At 39.6% G+C, this 21,645-nt stretch overlaps 1 protein-coding gene across 1 annotated transcript in view; it reads right to left on the bottom strand.

The window, feature by feature from the left end:
* The window catches only part of artn (artemin), a 37,619-nt gene that overhangs the window by 3,844 nt on the left and 12,130 nt on the right, over positions 1-21,645 (bottom strand). Inside the window, 4 exon segments of the mRNA XM_032526452.1 lie at positions 6,520-6,694; positions 10,864-10,959; positions 10,961-10,987; positions 12,516-12,577. Of these exon segments, the coding sequence (XP_032382343.1) occupies positions 6,520-6,694; positions 10,864-10,959; positions 10,961-10,987; positions 12,516-12,577 (360 nt within the window).

Below are 21,645 nucleotides of genomic sequence, written 5' to 3'. Positions count from 1 at the left end.
CCCCCCCCCCTCCCCCCGCATCAACCAATCACTGCAGACAGAGTGAGTGATAGGAACCTTCAGCACTATAGAGGGGTTCACTTTGTGAATACAGCCCCAGATTTCTGCACTGGCCTTTGGAGACTAAACTTCTTACACTTTAGTTTAAGTATTGGATTAGAATGGACATTTATGAGCTGGCAGACGAGAGCATGTGCAACTATATTAAAAGCAGACATGGGCGAAATTCCTTTGGTTATCAGCTGAGGGGTGCAAAATATACTGTCACTATGCGGGGTCATTATTAATAAGTGGAGCTGCTGGCTGAACTCCAACAGGAGCTGGAGTTGTTTTCTTGGTTGCCAGGAACATTTACAAAAAACATCAAACTGTACTGCAGAAGAAAATGAATAACAATTCTTGTCTCATTTTTATCATGATATCCCCTTTCCTGCTCACTAACTAAGTTCCTATTATATTCTCTGATCACACACTTTTTAGTGTCTCCTGTGTTAAACAAGTCTTCATTTTATCACCTATAGGCATAATTTACAAGGAGTGGGTTTACAGCCCCCCAAAAATCAAAACTGGCCAGAGAACCCCCCCCCCCCAAATATCTTGACAAATAATAACTGTGTAAAATATCCTGAAACACGTGTCATGCTTTGAACAACACAGGAGAATAATATTATCCTTTACATAACTGAAGACATTTTGCTACTTGATGCAGAAAAGATTGATTGATTCACAGAAACAAGGGCGCTTGTCAGTTCATGCCTCCATTTACGAAAAGAAAACTTGTAATCACGAGGGGAAAGTAAGAACAGAAAAGTGCATAGAAATATTCCCCAGGCTAAGAGCGGACGACTTCTCAGAAAGACATTTAGCCATGTTAAAACATGCCACATGGGTTTGCATTATTTCATGTAATTATACAACTATTCCATGTTACAATTGGATTGGGCAATGTTCAGGCAATCATGTCTGACTGCACTAAACCTTATAATTGTTGTGAATGTATCTCAAGAGTGTGATGCCCGTCAGTGTGAGGTTTTTCTTCACTTTCATAAATATAGCTGTTGGAGGAGAAACACAACTTTGGTATGCTCGACAGCACCACAAAAAGGAAATAGGACATCCTTTTTTTGTGCCTCTAATCTTTTAGTCCATATGGGCTTGTGGAAGGCATGGACCATCAGATACTCCAGTAAAAAACATTTCTTCAACATGACTTGCAAATCTCACTGTACGCAAAAACACTGGCTGAAAGATAACCAAATATGTAGCCACTGAGTAAGGTCCACAAATGCGGGAGCAGATGCATGTAAACACATTCATGCACATACACTCTGTTGTCCCTGTTTTGAGAAAGACCTGATCAGGGACTGGGTTTGCAAATTGGCCTATTGGCAAAATGGCAAAATGGCCTATTTTTATGCAACACATCTACACATATTGTTATAACTTTTACTGTGATAATTATGTATGTAATACACTGCATAGTCCCTGATAAATAAACTAATAAATAAAAAGAAATATACAGTATACCAAACATACTTTGACTGTCTCATGTTGTCTCTGTTGGGTGCTGACTCTAGCAGGAGGATAACACGGTGTGGGCTGCACTGATTGGTTTCATTTTTCTCTCTACTGACAGCACTCCAAACTTACAAACAACAGAGCTACGTGTTGGAATTGACCGGAAATCCCCTTTAACCTTGTATCCAGCTAATTTAAATAGCTCACATTTCTGTACAGTTGACATCATTTACTATTGTATGTGGCATGTGAGAATGAGATAATGCCCTAAAAAATCTTTTAAAATATGAAAAAAAATATTTTCCAATTACAATTCAGTCAAAGTTTTAGGGGTTTGCTCACTTTAAAACATTTATTTCAGTTTTTATTTACTATACGCATTACTAAACATTTATAGTTTCTAGTAGCTGTTTACGAAACTGACTGGTAGAATAAAAACATACAATACAGGTTCATTCATCTTATTTCTCCGCTAGCTATGAAGAGCAACAGAAACCTGCAGCTTGGATTGGTTATTTTTAGCCTGTTGTACACTACACGGGGGCCCTTGCTCAGCTGACCAGGGCCATACTCAGTGTTAAAAACTACCAGGCAAATTTCCAGAGGTTACATAAGTCATTCAGGAGTGACACGCTGCTATTTTATGGCCTCCATCTCAGATTTATAAAGCTTTGTTTTCAACCTCTTATCTGCATACAAAAAAATGAGACACGTTACACTGAAAGATGGAAATGAAGAGAGCCCTTCCCAAGGGTTGTAAAACCCGAGCGGTGTATGCCTGCAGGCAGCCGATGTAACACGGCCCCCACGCACAAAGAGAGGACAATAGTTATGGGTTCCCACTGGACATGTTTTAAATGTCTGGATATGTCTTAAAAATGTTCTCCAGCATTCTAAATAATATAACTTTTTTCTTATATATATATATATATATATATATATTAGGGGTGTGACGAGACGCTTACTCCACGAGACGAGACACATCACGAGATTGGGTTCACGAGAACGAGACGAGACAAGATTTAAAAAAAAGTCTGCAGTACAAAAACTTTCCATTTCCCAGTCACTGTTGATTATGTGGGCTGTAATTGTGATATAGCCCTGCGTACACCTAGAAGTCCAACCATCAGTAGTTATGGCGATGCTTTCTGCCCTTTTTCAGACTCTGTACAACCTTGACCTTGGCTTCTTTGTAGAGGTTTGGGACTACAGTGCGAGTTGAATGCGCGCGTGATGGGATGACGTACCTCGGTTCCAGTGTGTGGAGGAGTCGCCGAAATCCGACATTTTCCACCACAGAAAATGGCCTCATATCAGCTGCAATGAAAACGCCTATGTCCCTCGTTATTGCCGTGGCTCTTGCACTTACCGGTGGCAGAGATGCAAAGGCTTTTAGAGTTGTTTGCCCTTTTAATGTTTTCGTCGCGGGTGCAGTAGTTAGTAGAGAGCTGTGGTGGTGCTGTAAGTGTTTTTGCATGGTGCTCGTGTTAGCCGCGGTCTACGGCATTTTTTTCTTACAATGTTTACACATTGTGTTCGTCTTGTCTGTCACTCTTTCGCCGTTTACCATTTCCGCAGGAAAACCAAAATGTTTCCACACAAATGATTTAAAAGTGGCAGGGGGATCTTCAATAGTAATTTCACGCTCCATCACATCACATCGCCTCACGAGACAACTTTTCACCTCGACGAGAAATCTCGTCACGTTTTAATCTCGCGAGATCTCGTAAGAAATTTGTATCTATATATATATAGATACAAATTTCTTGTATATATATTCTTGTATTCTTGTATGTATAGATATACAAATTTCTTTCAAAATTTTTGAAAATGAGTCAAATTTGACTCACGGACAACAGGAAGGTTAAAAACAAATTATTTATTTGACAGCCCTAATATGCATATATCTATATCTATATATATAGAAGTGTGTAGAGTGATGCATGGGTGATATTAGACTTTTTTTTTTAGTGATGGGGTTTCTCAAGCCCTAAATTTCATCTCAGGCCCCCTAAAAATGTAATTAAAACACTTTTTCTTTTTTAAATCAATTTTGGTGCTTCAAGTGAGCGTTTTTGTACTTATCTGTTAGTAACAGAGGACAATTACAGGTTTAAAGGGCTTTCAACATATTTAAAGTGCCCATATTCTGCTCATTTTCAGGTTCCTAATTGTATTTTGAGGTTGTACCAGAATATGTTTACATGGTTTCATTTTCAAAAAAACATTGTATTTTTGCTGTACTCCACCTTGCTGCAGATCCTTTTTCACCCTGTGTGTTTAGGTCTCTGTTTGAGCTACAGAATGGGACATCTCACTTCTTTACTATCTTTGTTGGGAGTTGCACATGCTCAGTAGCTAGGTAAGATCACATCATCTAGATAACTCTTTCTCCAACTTTGGTCAGCACAAGGCAGGATTAGCTTGGAGACTTCTTCTAGACAAGGGCCACTTGTGGAATACCTGCAGAACAGGGACATGGACGTAGTTCTTTTGAAGATTATGGTCAACTAGTTTGTGTTGTAGCAGTGTTTGGCCATTGAGAACGAGCTAGCATGTGCTACGGTTAGCCACCTCGTCTCGGCTAGTGACGTAGAAAGCCGTGCAGATTTTGAACAGCTCACTCTGAGACTGAAGGCAGAAGACATTCAGAAACCATATCTCTCTCAAAACAGCATTAATACTTTTTTTCCATGTTTGTATGCGTGTGGAAGCACCAGAGACACAAAATGCCCGAATTCCCAGAAAAAAGGGATTTTTTTCACAATATAGGCACTTTAATATCCTGTGGCTGTCACCCCATTCAAAGAAAGGGTTAACAGAAACTTAGTTTTGGCCAATAAGAGGTGGTTGTGCCAGACTTTGGCTGGATCTCTATCTAATCTGTCAGAAGGACAGCAGGAGTGCTGTTGTGGAGTTTAATGTTGGTAGTCCCCAGAGAAGAAGTTGGTAATTTCATGGCTCAGATTAGAACCCAAATTGAAACCTAAGGAACTAAATTTGCTGAATGTTAGAACATTGTGTTAAATTGGTCATTATATGACTTAAACGTTAGCTGACGCTGTTGTTCAGTAGCTAGCTCAGATTTTATTGGTTAATGCAATTACTGATTTAGTGGGGGCAGGGCTAAAGGTTTGATCCTAGAATCACTCCTGCAGCATTGAAAACATTGTTTTCTACTGTTGTCTAAATTAACACAGAAATCACTGTTTTAAAAACACATTGGAACATCATATTTGTAGATGTACATTCATTGCCAGCCTAATCAACAAGGCCATGCACCCCCACTGACGTTGACTCTAAATCCTACATCCTGGCTTTTTCACCTTTCTTCTACATTCCATGTATCCTGAACTTTTGCTTGACATTTGCAAATCCTGCACTAATCCACATGGCCTATTTTTCTTAATATTAAATAGTTATGCATGTGTTGTTTCTGTTTTTATTGGTGGTTTGTTTCATATTATCAACTACCGAGTCAAATTCCTCGTAAGTGCTACTGGCAATAAATCCTTTTCTGAGTCAGATTTTGAAGTTGAAGTTTTATTGAAGTTATGTGGACTATAATGTTTTGTGTCTGTTTTTAAATGTGGACCCCAGGAAGACTAGGTCTAATAAAGGGCACAGCTAGTCTCACTTTACCAGACCTTCCTCCACAGCACTCTGGGAGAAGGTTGGTGCACACAGCATTCTGGGATGGGAGAAAGATGTTCCCTGGTTTATTGGCATTTCTTCAAACCAATCCCAATCGTCCTGGGCGGCGCAAAGCGTCGGTCGGAGCTACCGTGCCTCTGCAAAATAGCCTCGGGAAGGAACTTGTTTTGGTGGAACACGTGTACGTTCAAAAGTAGTTTTAGCCATGCAACAGAAAACTCAGATTGGACACATAGTCTAGCTAGCTGTCTGGAGTCACCCTGCAGAGATCTGAGGAGCAGTTAACCCTTGTCCTCAGAAATCCACCAACACAAAAAAAGAGGTGATGGACATCCGGTGGATTTTCCAACGCCACTGGAGCAATCCCAGAAGTGGAAGTCGTGCATATGGATAAGGGCACAGCTCACAGGGATCCAGAAGTACAGGAGCTGCAGCTTAATGAGTATTTGTCAAGTGATCTAGGTAGACAGCATCAGTTGTTTGCCAAAAACAACTTATGCTTAGGTCCAGCTGCTGTAACAACGATGGCTCTAATCTGTCAGGGGCAAAGGCAGAACTAATGAAACATTCTTGCAGAGATGCAAAAGGGTTGTTGTAGGGCCGATGAATAGGTCAACAAAGTGTGTGACTTTGACATGGGAGAACACCTTTCGGATTCCTGCACCCAGGGACGTGGCAAGGTGGCACCGCGCCCCCCCCCCACCGTCCGTCCACCCAATCCATTGGGCTAGAGTTCTGTCGATCTGACAAGTGTTTTTTTTCCATTGGATCAGAGTACCGGCACTTAGTTGCCTGTTCTGCCAATCATCCAAGCCCTTCCCAGCTACATGACAAATTAATGTTTTCCATGACTATCCAAAATTCTTATACCATGGAACCAGAATTGGAATTTTTTTTTTTTTTAAAGTGGCATTCGCCTACTGAATATTTTTATATATAATTTGTTTGAAATGAAAACAAGTGAAACTAATAATGAATGTGATAGCAGAATTGCATTGTATTAATCTAGCCTATCCACTATTTCCTGTATTTCTAAGAAGATTTTCAATGCTGTATTCTGATAAAAGTAATCATTATGAATCATATTTCTATATATCTGAGGGGGAGCAGTTTTGGGTCTTTGTAAGTTATAGTGTGGTCTAGACCTACTCTGTCTGTAAAGTGGTCTGAGATAAGATTGATTCTATTAATCAAATTGAATTGAATTGAACCAGGCCAGCCCTGACCTAACTACCAGATGTGGTGGATTACAGAATGCGTTTAACCATAAAATAAAATAAAACAACATCAAATAGACTGCAGATACGCTGATACATTGCTGGTGAAGTAAGAAAATTAAATACTTGCCAAGGGCTTTAGGCCAGGGTACGTGGACCGTGCTGTGCTGTGTCAGATCCTCAGCAGGAGACAAGGAGGGCTGCCTGAGGACACGATGGAAGTCTGACTGAGCCTCTTTACTGTCTTCCTCAGAAAACACATCTTCTACCAGTGTCAGCAAAGATGCCACGAGCCACAGCATCACCTGATAATATCAAGGAAGACATAATTGGTTACTTTGTCCACAGGCTGGCTGGTTGGTAAGGGAAGCTGGAAGATTCACTGCACATTATCATAAAAGCATCGTCAGAGAGTTTGCAATCACAAAGACACATGCAGTCAGAGTTAAATGTTCCTCACTGGAGTACTAACAGAGTAAAAACTCTATCTTAAAAGCCATCCAGACTCTAAATATACGCTAATAATGTGTCTGCACCCATATTCACATTTCTTATTAGTGGTTTTCCAGACAATTTCATTGATCTGTGCAATATTTAGGATTGAAACCCAGAGGGGTTATTTTACAATATTATAGTATAGCCTATTATATTATTATGTTAACTACCTATAACTACTCTATTTGTCTTATGTTATATGTGGATGTGTGCAATATAGTTTTATTTTGAGCCTTGGCACTTTTAATTTTGTTGTATTCACTGTAACATAATGACAATAAAGGCTTCTTGTTCTTAAGGGTGGGAGATTAAAAACACTATTCATTGCACCAGACACAAGAAGCATAACTGCTATGCGTGGTCTATTCCAATACCTATGGTCTATTCCATTATAGCTCAACAGTGTGGTTCTGGGAATAAAACCCCCATTCATTTTCTCTATGAGGATTATTAGCCGTAATCAAAGTGTAAACCACAAGTCTGTATGAAATCAACCTTGTTTTAAGTAAAACAAGTTTTATACACGCTGTCAAGGAGAAGTACCCCGCTACCCAAAAAAAAGGTGAAAGGCAATGCATATAAAGAGAGTTTTTGTTTAACTACGTGTTAGCGTTCTATCGGTTTCCTCAACGATATTGCATGTTGATATCGCCACAGTAAGCGTTTAATGACGACGGTGCTGTCTCGTTTTGTTTCTCATTTCAGCAGTGGCTTGACGGTTAACGTTGAAGTATAGATTTGATTTGCGGGGGCCAGTAATGTTACTAGTGTTCTAAGTTAGTAGTACACATGGACAACCAGACCCAGGGTGGAGTTTAATGTAAGAAGTGGTGAGTTCACAGCTCACAGAAACTTAATACAACATAGTCTATACAATCTAGTGCCCGCAAAAAAGCCTTTTGATCGAGTTTCCTCTAAGCGAAAGGATCCAAGTGAATGTAAGCTGGGCTTTTATTGTGAAGGGTAGGAGTATTTTTTTATTAAGTTTCCTCTTAGCAAAATGCTGATGGAATTTAAGCTGGACATTCACTTTGAAGGGTAGACACAGAGGAGCCAGCATTATGGCAGCGCTTTTTTTTCCACAACCTTTTTTCTATGGTCTTTTAGTTTTACTCACACTTTAATGTCCAACGCTGTCCAGACTGCTCCAATTTCGAAAACCCAAGTTCATTGTGCACCCAGGACACCAAGTGTGAAGTATATTGGAAGAATGGTTGATGGGATATTTCAAAGACAAACCACACACACACACAGGTTTCCTAATTTGTTAGACAGAAGTTCTTTTGCACGAATCAAGTGTTTTATGGTCGCGATTCATCTTGTAGCTAGTTGGCTTGGTCCCAGGCTTAAAACTTTTTTTTACAACAATTTACTCAAATGTCAATATTATACGGGAAAAATCCCTTCCAGAACCAGAGCTGTTCAAAAAGTGAGATGTCTTCGTTGAACTCTTTTGACTTTCTTTTGGCAAAAAAATAAAAATAAAAAACTGTGTTGGAAGAAAAGGTAGCATTACCAGTATAGAAATCCTCTGTAACGAGTTAAAGTCTTTGATTGAAAAGTATTAGCACCCAAATATACTTGGTACCGAGTCCCAAAAGTAAAAGTTCCCATTAGAAACTAGTCCATGCATTTGTTACTTCTAGGCTGGATTACTGCAATTCTTTATTATCAGGCTGTTCGCAAAAGTCCATAAAACATCTCAGCTGATTTAGAATGCTGCAGCACGTGTTCTGACGGGAACCAGGAAAAGAGATCACATCTCTCCTGTTTTAACTTCTCTGCATTGGCTTCCTGTAAAATCCAGAATAGAATTTAAAATCCTTCTTCTCACCTACAAAGCTCTTCATGGTCAGGCACCATCTTATCTTAAAGAGCTCATAGTACCTTACTACCCCACCAGAGCACTACGCTCCCAGAATGCAGGGTTACTTGGGGTTCCTAGAGTTTCTAAAAGTAGAACGGGTGCCAAAGCCTCTCCTGTGGAACCAGGTTCCAGTTTGGGTTCGGGAGGCAGACACCGTCTCCACATTTAAAAGTAGGCTTAAGACTTTCCACTTTGATAAAGCTTATAGTTAGGGCTGGCTCAGGTGAGTCCTGAACCATCCCTTAGTTTTGCTGCAATAGGCCTAGACTGCTGGGGGACTTCCATTAACGGATGTTACTAACTTGACTTCTTCCCTTTCCCGGAGTCTTGTGTTCTCTCGCCCCCGGAGTCTTGTGCCCTCTTACCCCTCTCTCCTCCTATCACTTCCTGCAGGTGTTTCTGGCTCTGGATCTGTGGTTGGAGTCACCTGCTGCCTCCATGTTCCTGCTCAACACCCTCTGCTACAATTCTCCATGTCTCTGTCTGTGTGTCTCTCTCTCTCTCTCTCTCTCTCTCTCTCTCTCTTTCTCTCACCCCCAACCGGTCAAGGCAGATGACCTCCCACCCTGAGCCATGGTTCTGCTCGAGGTTTCTGCCTCTTAAAGGAAGTTTTTCCTTGCCTCTGTCACCTAGTGCTTGCTCTTGATGGGAACTGTTGGGTTTCTGTAAATAACACCAGAGTACGGTCTAGACCTGCTCTTTTATGAAAAGCGCAATGAGATAACTGTTGTTGTGATTTAGTGCTATCTAAATAATAGTGAATTGAATAGAAAAAAACATACATTATAGTATTAGAATGATTGATGCATGAATGTATCACATTATTGTTACAATACAAGTTGGGCTAATTTGAACCATTTTATATTCTACGGTTGGAAATCACGAATCACTTTGCTGAGCAGCGGCTAAAATCATCGAGGTTCCACTTGAACCGCTTCAACACATTTAAAGGAAACGCAGCTCTAAGAAGGCACTGGGCATTATGCAGGATTCTAGTCACCCTGCACACAATCTCTTCTACCACCTTTCATCAGGGAGACGTTTGCAGAGCATTCCAACGCTTACATCTTGTTTCAGAGATAGATTTACCCCCAGGTAATAACAGAGAGAGAGAAGGCTGATGTTTGACCTTGGTTACTATGTTACTGTGCTTGAATGCTTTTAAATGTTATTTGTAATTACTTTAATTGTTACTTATTGATCGGTGCTGAGAGAGTGCCAGGGCACATTGCATTTCACTGCTGTGTTACTATGTACTAGTATGCATATGACAATAAACTTAAACTGAACTGCCCTGAGTCTATAAACACTTTGTTCAGTTCAGTTGTAGATTCCATAGTAAATGACAATGTAGTTCTTTTTTCCCAAGATAAGCAGTTGCACCACCATAACATGTGGAAAGAATACAAAAATATTCTACTTACTTAAAAATAAAATTATTTCGATGAACTTTAACTTAAGCACTTAAGTAAACTTAACTTAAGTAAAATTACCAGTGTAAATATCTACTCAAGTAAAAAGTAGCTTATTTTAAATTTACTCAGAGTCATTACGTTACTCAAAAGTTGCTTAGTTACATTTTAACAGTGGGAATAGATTTTTTAGTATTTATACTCGTTAAATACTTAATTATACTTATTTAATCAAATTGTATTTTGTGATTTGATAAGGGCACAAATCAATACTTTTTTACTCAGTAACGGTGATGTGATTTAAAATCTACCAAAGTAAAATACTTAAAAAGACATACTTAAGTGAAAGTAAGTACAGATTTTAAAAAACTACTTAAAAAACCTAAAAGTACACAAATGCAGTACTGTAACTAGTTGTAATTCTAGTTGTACTTTCCACATCTGATCACGTTCAGCTCTAATGATTGTCGTCAGTTTAGTTGACAAAGAATGGACTGTATCCTCAGATAATTGGAGACCTTTAATGTCTAAACTAGAGATGGTCCGATTCCACTTCTTCCTTCTTACTCCAGTGCTGTAGTTAAGTATAAATGTTGAGGTACTTTACTTGAGTCTTGTTTTTCATGCCACTTTCTACTTCTACTCCGCTATATTTCCTTTTCAATGCAGGACTTACACAGTGATATACAGTGTTACATACATTGTGGAAACTGAAAGCTGATCCAACCTGTTCCATCAGCTCTTTGACATGGAAATGGTGTCTGTGATCCCGGTGTCTGGCCAGCAGCCTGTAGAGGCCCTGTCCCCACGGCCTTGTGGGATACCTGCAGCCAACACCTGCACCTCTTTAATTACTTAATATACACGTGATACCTTCCCATTGTGCAGGTATGGTTAATATTTAAACATCACTTATGAAATGAGTTTCTCTGCACTGTGTGGCAGGAAGTTACTAAGACCCAGATCAAATGGGCAATGTAGTGGAAACTGGCTGATAGTGACACATATATGCCGAGAGTCTGCCAGCAAATCCTACTGGCCTTCTTTTTTTTTAATCCTCATGCATTATATAGGTCTTTCATTCATGAGAACAAGGATTACAACTTCAGTATGAGTCAAGCGAACAGCTTCCAGATTTATTTTTCCCAGGGGAGATTGGTTTTGGACAAAAGGCTGTCCATATAAAAATACATTTAATTAAAAACATACATGAACAGCTTGTCGGATCATTTTACAGCGTCTGAAACCCCTAGTGCACGGATGTCAAACTCAACTTCACTAAGGGACACAGCGGGAAATGAGAGTCGCATCAAGGGCAAGACATGTAGAGTTTATTGACATGCTTTTATTTAATCTATAAAGTAACGTATTTTTGCCTGTATTATGTCATTTCTTAAATAGTCTTCTCACGTACAGTTTGGTTGACATAAAGCTCTGAAAAAAAGTCCCCCAAAAAGTTCCTTACTCCGAGTCTCCACTGGGCACGTCTATGCTCCCGTCCTTTGTTTTGTCCTACGCCACGTCCCTAACCACACAGGAAGCGTCTCTTGTCTGCTCGACTTGCAGATAATATTGTTTCTACAAGAGCTTTACAGAATAATCACATGTTTATTTAACTAGCATCTGCCTTCTACTCTAAACACTCCTGCAATCATATTCCATGTCTTCACTTTTCTGTTGTCTTTATAAAAAAGATCTGTGATATGGGATTATGTTTTTCAACCTCCGAGATGAATCTCACGATGTCCGTGGTGTTGTAAAGGAGACCTTTACATATTACTTATTACACACTGCGTGCCCAAAATGCAACGCACATGTGCCTGGTGGACATTTGGGGTAAGCCATCGTAGAAAAAAGTGACAAACGCACGGAAAAAGTAACAGAGACATTGAAAAAAACACGTTAAGAAAAGCGGCGAAAACCTGGAAACAAGCGCCAATATAACTTTGAAAATGAGGCAAAACACACACACACACACACACAACGTTGAAAAAAGTGGGAAAAAACATCACAAAGAGTGGGAAAAACATTCAGAAAAAGCGACAAAAACATTGGACAAAAAAACCGCAGGAAAAAAAGCGCCAAAACAACACCATAAAAAGTGGGAAAAACGTGAAAAAAAAACAACCAAAAGAGACACAAAAAAAAATTCAGAAAACTCAACAGAACGCTGAAAAGGAAAAATTGATCGAGAAGCGAAATTGATAAGCGGGATGGAACAACATCTGCCTTGAGTTTGACACTAGTGTTTATTGGGGTTAGCATTAGTCTTTTTACTGAGGTTATCTCGGGCCAGCTGACAGAGCAACAGACTCTTTGCTGGGAGACAGACTGATCTGGGAACAGGCTCACCTTCCAGTTCTTCAGGTGATGCTGGGGTGTCGACGCCTCTTGCCTCCACCACGTTTTACCATCTGAAAAAAAAAAATATATATATATATATATAAACAATAATGATAATAATCAAGAAAAGCACTCTCCATTCAGTAGTCTAATTAACTGTTCCTTTGAAATGCCATGTGGAATGTTTCCTCGAGGCGGGAGGAATTCCGGCTTTCCGTCACCACCATACCAAGGTACCATTAGCTTTTGTTAAATCTTTAGAAATCAAAAGAGAACACTTATGATTCATGCTCTGTTTACCACAGCGCCATGGGCACTGAGAGCAAATTCAGTTCACTCAGACAAGGACACACTTCACTTCCACAGCATTTCATTTATGTGTGTACTAGGTCTGTCAGTGGGATGACAAATTAATAATAAATAATAATAAAATAAAAATTAATCCAGATTGTTCTGTTAATCCCACATTTTTATCTATTCAAAACATACCTTAAATGGATATTTGTGAAGTACTGAATTACTCTTCTCAACATGGGAGCGTACGAATATGCTTGCGTTGTAAATGTCTGTATATTTATTATTGGAAATCAATTGACGTCACAATCAATGACAAATGTTGTTTGGACACTCTCAGAGCAGTGTCTCTGTTATCTGGTAATTTTTCTTTTTACTTGGAAAATCTGTTAGTGTGACATATTTCTCAATCTCTCCGGCCCTATAAAATAAATTTAATGATTCCCTCCCCAATGTATGCATGTCAACACTGTCTCACTCAATTTTCCGTCCATACCAAGCTGCCTCACATTACAGAAGGTGTACCTGAAGATTTGAGTGAGATCATCAACATGAGGACTTTTACATTCATAGAGCATCACTTGGCTACCATACTGAGGTTGGGTACTATGTGATTTTAAAATAGAAATCAGAAAAAGGGTAATTCATAATTACAAATTACTGTGTTTTCCACTTATTGGACAAGACAAAAGAGTAAGTAAACATAACCGCTATCCCATTTCAGGGTCGTCAGTTCTCTTCCAAGTGAACTAGAGTTCAGCAGACAACAGAATCCGACCCAAATACAGGAAGTGAACCAAAGAACAAAGCGTTTACTAACCTGCAATTTCAACCTTGCACACAATTTAAGGCCTTATATATGACATAAGGCAAGGCTTCTCAAATTCATCATCAGCTCATAAACCTGAATTTCCGAATGTAGTTTTTTTCATTTTTAAATACATTACATACTGATTAGTACATTGTAAGAAAAGTTGAATATCCAGTAGTGGTGTAACGTTGATCCCCCTCAGAGAACTCAACTTGAGTGAAGCCTAAAATTTATTAGTAAATTTATTAAGTGCGTTTTTTATAAGCAATAGTTCCGGACCCCTGATCTGAAAAAAATTTAGATAGGGACCTGTCAGTGATATGTTTTAAAACCCCTGACATATGGGATGGTAACTTTCCGATCCATATCTGTTCTGATCACACATCGCTGGCCATCTGTGTGACATCATCAACTCTCTCCTTCTCTTGTTGTCTGATAGCTTATTGTGTCTTCTTCTAAAATATCAGAAACACTAAAGCTAAACCAGAAAACCCAAGATGTTATGTCGCTCCATGATTTCTGAGACCAGAAGACCAGATTTCTGAGTGCCAGCGAGTTCCACTCGGATATTCTTTCCAATAGACCAGCAACTGTTTTGTTGTTTGGTGCAGTGTGAATGCAAACCGAAGCATATGAAAAATGGAAACTTCCCCCATGAATTACAGAGTCTACCAAACTATAGGTGTGAAAGTGCCCAAAGTCAACAGTCAATAACAGCATATTGGATGGATGAGAGTCTTGTCCAAATGCAGCTGAGGAAAAGTCTTCTTTTGCCAGAATCTGACACAACTAAAGTAATCTTTGTGGTTGTCAACACTCCACAATCCATTCATAATGCGTTTTAACCTGAAAAGCTGGGAGATATAATTGGACCAGGAGGCCGAAGAGTGCTGAAGTGACACATCACAGTATGAACTGTAAGTGATACACCCCCAAGGGATACTATAATAACCAGCGTCGCGTTTAGCACGTATTTCAGCTTTTATTGGTCAAGGCAAATGTAACGTTGCAGGGAAAGAAAAAGAGCGGAACCGACGTGCGGGTATCAGTACACCGCGGTGCCTAGTGATGGACATCTTCCTCGTCTCTCAGACAGAGATTTGGCGACGAGGATGGCGGTTCATTCACTCACTCACTGTCTCCGTAATTCTGTTTTCCAGGTTGGTACTCGGGAAAAATGACAAAAACTGGTTGTCTTCTGAAATGCGTATGGTGTATTGAAGCTGTGATGGGTTAGCTTAGGGAGTCATGATGTGTAAAGCCGAGCTAAAGAGCCGCATTGATAACCGCGGGAAACGGGTTTCATAAACAATAGATCTAGCGGCTAGTTAAAAGGTGTGTATTGGGGGTGTATGCGGGATTCTGCTTCCATTCCCTGATGATTTATTTCGTGGTTTTTAAGGTATCCTGACAAGATGGTTAATGTTAAGAGATTGTGATGTTTGACACTTAAACTACAAGTTATACAGAGGCAGTTTGGTGTCTGTATTAAAAAAAGGGAATGTCTTATAACTTCAACGATTGTCCCTAGGTGTAAGATGGTTCATGTGCTGACTCTAAAGTTATTTAAAATGTATTTGATGTTAAAGAGGGTACATGACTTGCATTATGACATTATTATAATATACATATTGATTAAAATATAAGTTATTATTTGGACATTATTATTATAACGATACAGTGGCATTGATATTTATATTGGTAAGGACAAGACTATTTCCTTAAAGAGTGTGGAAGATTTTGCCTACTGAAAGTGGTATTAAGGTGCTTGAATTGACTAAAACATGTTTACACCAGGGGAATGTTGTTGTTGAATATTGCTTGTTGTCATATTTTGGAGAATTTGTAATAAAGACAGATTTGACAACAAGGATGGCGGTTCATTCACTCGCTCACTGTCTCCGTAATTCTGTTTTCCAGGGAGCAACCTGCGAGAGTTGAGTAGTGAACCCCAATCAAACAAAAAAAATAAAAAATTGTTTGTTACTTAAGTTACTCAACTTTGAAACTCGTAAAATAAGCTTGTCTCAATGTGGGAATATCTGTTGTTAGGTGGACAACTCCCTGGTTTTTAATTTTGAAATGTCAGGCAGGTTGATGAATAGGATTAGGTATGGAAAAGTGATTCCAACTTGGAATATAATATTTAAAAAATTTGGATTTGAATCCGATCTGTTCATCTGTTCCAAATTCAATATGCGCGTTGACTTTGATGTTTTGGTTTCCTAGCTGCTTGTTGTCTTGCACCCATGGAGCACAGTGTACAGCACTCTAAAATGTGGTTGAAAAAGCCAGGTAAAACTGAAAATCACCACTCTTATCTGTGAAATAAGCACGTGACCCGTTTCAACCCCTCCCCTCAAATAATCGGAATCAATAAGAACCAGAATCAAAGGGAAGGATCAGAATTGGAATCAGAATTGGTAAAATCAATGCTATTCCCAATTCTATTGATGAGTTCCACTTGTGGAAAAGATGGTCTTTGTGATCATCCTCTCTTGACTTTCATTAGCTCCCAATGAAGTGCAATGATAGACCAATGCAGAGCTTTCCTGGGAGAAACCAATGGAAGAGAAACTTTTTTATGTTTCAGTTGGTCTTGTATAAAGAGAAGTAGCATTAGTAGCATCGGCAATAGGGTCGCACAGTTACTTGTAACCAAGGAGGACACGGAGGGTTAAAAAAACATGATGGAGTCTTCAGGAGAGGTCATTATCTTCTTTCTGCCTGACGTGGAAAGGCCAAGGTAAATACCACCGTATGCGAAAGCACTGACGAGACAGGACCAGGACCCAGCAGCAGAGACATGACAGGTGCACTATCGGCCATGTTGGGCAATAATGTGTGTGCATTAGGTCAAAGCGGGTTTAATATGGAATTGTTAAGACAGACAGGAGGAGTATGGAGCAGGAACCAGCAAAGATACAGTCCAAGGTAGTGCCGTGTAACTTCAACTTTCAACTTTATTTTGGTACAAAACAAAAGGTACAATACAGGAAAAACAACATAGGCATAACATTCAGAAGGAGATGGGGGGGGGGCTAGAAGATCAACACTGGTGACCGACTTTGACATTTCCAAGTGTACAAAGCACAGTATTAATACATTTAAAAAAAACAGCGGCAGAATGAGGACAAAGCTACAAATACCCATAATAAAGTGCAAAGTAAACAGACATGATGAATACATGATCAACATCTCTCGGCACTGTCATCATCATCATTGTCATCATCTTCATCATCATCATCCTCCCCACCATCATCACCGTCTACACAAACTACATTTTATAAAAAAGAAATTACCACTATTGCATCACGTGTACTGGCCTGCTGAATTAGACATCTGTTACTTTTCAGAGGGTACTATCACCATATCAGAAATAACTCAGGCTGTCACAAAAATGAAACCCGGAAAGGCACCTGGCCGATGGTTTCCCATAGGTTTTTAAAAAAATTCGCACCAAAATAGTCCCTTTACTGTTGAGAGTTTTTAGGGAGATATTAGATAAAAAGGCCTACCTACTGCGACTATGACGCAAGCAATTATCTCACTATACTTAAAAAATCTAAAACCCTTTGCACCGTGAGTCATATCGTCCAATTAGTTTGCTATGTTGTGATTATAAGATTTTGGCAAAGGTCCTTGCTGGCAGGCTCGAAGATGTTCTTCCCAAACTTATCCACCCGGACCAGACGGGCTTTGTTAGGGGCAGACAGATATCCAGTAATTTACGACGTCTCTTTAATGTAATCTATCAGCGCCATGATGTTGAACCTGAAGTAGTGATATCCCTTGACGCCCAAAAGGCATTCGACAGAATTGAATATGGCTTTCTGTTTACTACACTCAAAAAATTTGGATTCGGCCCAGTTTTCTGTACTTGGATCACCATTTTGTACACAGCACCACATGCGTTGGTGCGAACAAATAAGGTCACTTCTAGTTTCTTTCCTCTCTCACGTGGTACCCGACAAGGATGTCCCCTTAGCCCCCTTTTGTTTGATATCGCTATTGAACCTCTGGCAATCTTGATGAGGGACTCCGCTAATTTAATTGGTGTGCAGAGAGGTGGGCGCGTAAACAAATTGTCCCTTTATGCTGATGACCTCCTCCTTTTCCTGTCTAAACCCAATATTACAATACCTATTGCTCTAAACTTAATTGGAAAATTTGGGCAGGTTTCTGGTTATAGATTGAATCTATCAAAAAGTGTTTTATTCCCAATCAATGACAAGGCACGTCAAATTGCCTTCCATAGTCTCCCCTTTATAGTCAGTAAAGATAGTTTTGATTATTTGGGTGTCTGTGTAACATATGATTACAGTTGCTTGTTTAACAAAAACTTCGCTAAGGCACTGAATAAGGCTAAATTAGACATGGAGAAGTGGTCAAAACTCCCTCTGTCTCTTGTAGGAAGAATAAACTCAGTCAAGATGACAATCATGCCAAGGTTCTTATATCTGTTCCAAACCATACCAGTCTTTATTCCTAAGAAATTCTTCAAGGAACTAAACAGACATATATCTGTGTTTATCTGGAATAAAAACATTCCGAGAATTAGAAAGGAATATCTAGAGAGACTGAAAGAGGACGGGGGACTGTCCCTACCTAATTTCCTTGGCTATTACTGGGCAACCAATATCCATAAGTTTTTGTACTGGTTTATAGATCAGACGGGTCCTGATCCCCAGATTGGGTCCACCTGGAACAACCCTCTAGCAATCCAGTGTTGCTTAGCTCATTAATATGTAGCCCTTTACCTCTGAGTAAATGCCACGGACGATAATCCATTTGTTGCGGGCGCTCTTAAGATATGGTCCAATTTAGGACTCATTTTCAATTTAGAATGCACTAACTGCATCCCTGGTCGATGCAATGTCCAGTTCCCCCATCCTTGATAGATCCATCCTTTCAGAAGTGGCACGAGAGAGGCATAACTTGCGTTAAGGACCTTTTTGAAAGAGGTCAATTTGTTTCTTTTGAACAACTTAAAAGGCGCTTTGGTGTCCCTCAGGCTGACTTTTCAGATATCTCCAGCGCGTAGTTACGTGAAACTAATTTCTCATTAACACTGCCTCGAATAACTGAGTTTGATGAGTTGATATGATGCTGATAGGGCTTAATATCTTTATATCACGGCAAATTCAGAACGCTGCATCCCATCACTTAATACTCTAAGAATCATGGGAAGAAGGTTAGGGGAACTATTTACTGATACAGCCTGGCGGCTGCAATCTCAAGAATCCACTCTTCTTCAATTTGCATTAGACAGCCTGCTACATTTAAGTTCTGCACAGATTGCCCTTGTCCCCTAATAAATTAGCTAGATGTATCCTGGTGTAGATTCATCTTGTGTTAGGTGTGGACACAACCCTGCTGTCTCAGTCATATGTTCTGGTTTGGCCCAGGCTCCTCCCTTTTGGAGTCAGTTTTTAGGACGATTGCACTTATATTAAGAGGAATATGACACAGGGCTCTAACTGCCTTATTTGGGTTGTCCCTCCGGCTACACCATAAACACGCAGCAGGCCAATGCTATCATTTGTACACTGCTGGCAAGACTCTAATATTATTCAATTGGAAGAGAGCTGCTCCTCCATCTCATAAGCAATGGATGGAAGATGTTATGCTCCATCTGAAGCTTGAACATCTGAAGCATACAATACATGACTCAATCCAACAATACAATATCACCTGGCAGCCATTTCTTTTGCATTTTGAGACAGACTTCTGAGCATGTAGCCCTCCCCTCCTCCTTCCCCTTCCCCCCCCCCTCCTTCCCCTTCTCCCCCCCCCCCACTAATTGTGTGATGTTAGCACCTGTTGTCATTTTGTTTTTGTTTGTTTTATTGTTCTTCTTACATGTACAAGACAATAAAAAGATTTGAATAATAATCTGTTACTTTTCAATGGTTAGTTATTAGTAATTGTATAAGTTACTGATGTCATATATACTACTTTATTTACCTGGCATATGTACAGTAGCTCTTAGTCAGCAAACTGAGGAGGCATGTGTGCAAAACATCCTGAGTTGAAGGTCTTTAATAACATCAGATTCTTTCCATACCACAAAGGCTGGATTCATGTGTATGGTTTTTCATCTGTATTGCCTTATGTAGTATTATATAAAATTACTTCCCAAAATTGTTCTATGTGCACTCTTCACACGCTCTCATAAAAGGCTACTCCATCCCAAAGTCCCGGGTCGGACTATGGTCCCAGTACATCCCTGGTGGACATAAAGATGTTGTCCATAAATCACCAAAAGGTCTTCTAGGATGTAAACAGCAAAACAAGACATGTGCTCTCTATTTTTATAACTTCATGTTTCCAAAAATTGCTTCTGGATCCGATTACACAACACTGACTGTGTGTGTGTGTGTGTGTGTGTGTGTGTGTGTGTGTGTGTGTGTGTGTGTGTGTATAAATGATAGCCTGCAGTGACACACTAGTGCCAAGCCTGCACCAGCTACTAAGATTTTAAAACAGACCCGACTGAGGACACAGATGGGAAAAGTGTAGAAAAAGTGTAGCTTCAACTGACTTATTTCTTGTAGTAATGCCTATTGTGTAATCTATTTATTATTATTATTCTATAATTGAAAAATGTTAACAATCTCTCAATCTAATGTTGAGCATATCACACACTTCATTTCATTCTGGTGAATTTTTCTGCAACAAATTGTGCCTTTTCTGCATCAAGTTACGGTGCAAATGTCTTTATTTATGTAAAGAAAATTACAATAGTTTTTTTTTTTAACTTAGTTTGACATTTGATTTTCTGCTTTTCCAAGATTGGCAGAACCCAAAGCCAATCCTGGTCCTGACAACTACTGATACAAAGCACAAAAACTTTTGAAATTGGCCAATTGGCCAGTTACATCAAGAATATCTGCAGGACTCAAGCACTTACTTTCTTAAGTCTGGCATAAAACCCAATCACAATGGTTTTTTTTTTTTACAACTTTCGGGTAGAAACCTCCTGCATCCAACTGGACAAACTCAAAATCAATCAAAAATGCATGTTTGATGCTTTCATATGTCAACACTTTGACTATCAGCTTGGAGAACTAATTCACCTGTTAAGCCACAGACTAAAGAACATGATACCACCCAAACAAACAGTCAGTCCAACCAGCGGTGACATGTCGCTGGTCCTAACACTAGATTTGGTTCATCAATGACGCTAGCATTTTGTGTTCGCACAACATGACAGTGATTCCGTCTGTATTCTTAGGTTTTCCCCATCATTTGAAGGTTTAGATGCAGCACCCGAGGCCTTTTGGGAACCACCTAAGCCAAATGGATGTAACTGAAAGACTTTTCTCAGATCAAATGATTGTAGTTGGACCTATTCAGCAAATTCTGTCATTCATTTTTTTGAGAGTTATTTATTTATGATCTGCTCTAGCTTTCCCAGTGTTTTAGATAACATTCCTAAATTATGTGAAAAAGAGACTACAGCGATTACAAAGAGATGCTAAACAACCCCAAAGAAAAGAGTAATTACCCAACAGATAGACAACACGTTTACAAAGAGACAAAAACTCACAAAGAGAGATAGAATGTATGGGGAAATTGCATTTCTTTTAGAATTAAAAAAACATGAGACTTTGTTGAGGAGCAATGCCTAAACCCCCCACCAAATACACGCATCTAAGTCTTCCACAAACTAAAGGAAAACACTGCTGAAGGGCAACAAAAACACTGCTTGTGCCACACAGCCTGGCTACCTCTTTCAGCAGAGATAAAACACAACTTCAGCAGCTGCCTATCCCTTTGATTTTCTGCCAATCCCAACCTACCAACAGACCGTTTGTAAAAGTCTCTACGGCTGCCAAATATCTAATCTTTATTCATAACCTAACTCACTGGTGTTTGCCACCATGGCCGGTAATAGGATTAAGCTCTTCCTTTACAAATCAGGTCGTAAGAGACCTTAAACCATCCTCACATCACACAGGAATGTTTGTACACTATTACATCGCTTGGTAACACTTTGACAGCAACCACACACACACACACGCACACACA

The sequence above is a fragment of the Etheostoma spectabile genome, chromosome 9, assembly GCF_008692095.1.
Source record: "Etheostoma spectabile isolate EspeVRDwgs_2016 chromosome 9, UIUC_Espe_1.0, whole genome shotgun sequence".
In the NCBI taxonomy this organism is placed as follows: Eukaryota; Metazoa; Chordata; class Actinopteri; order Perciformes; family Percidae; genus Etheostoma; species Etheostoma spectabile.
This window is presented reverse-complemented; position numbering and strand designations above follow the sequence as displayed.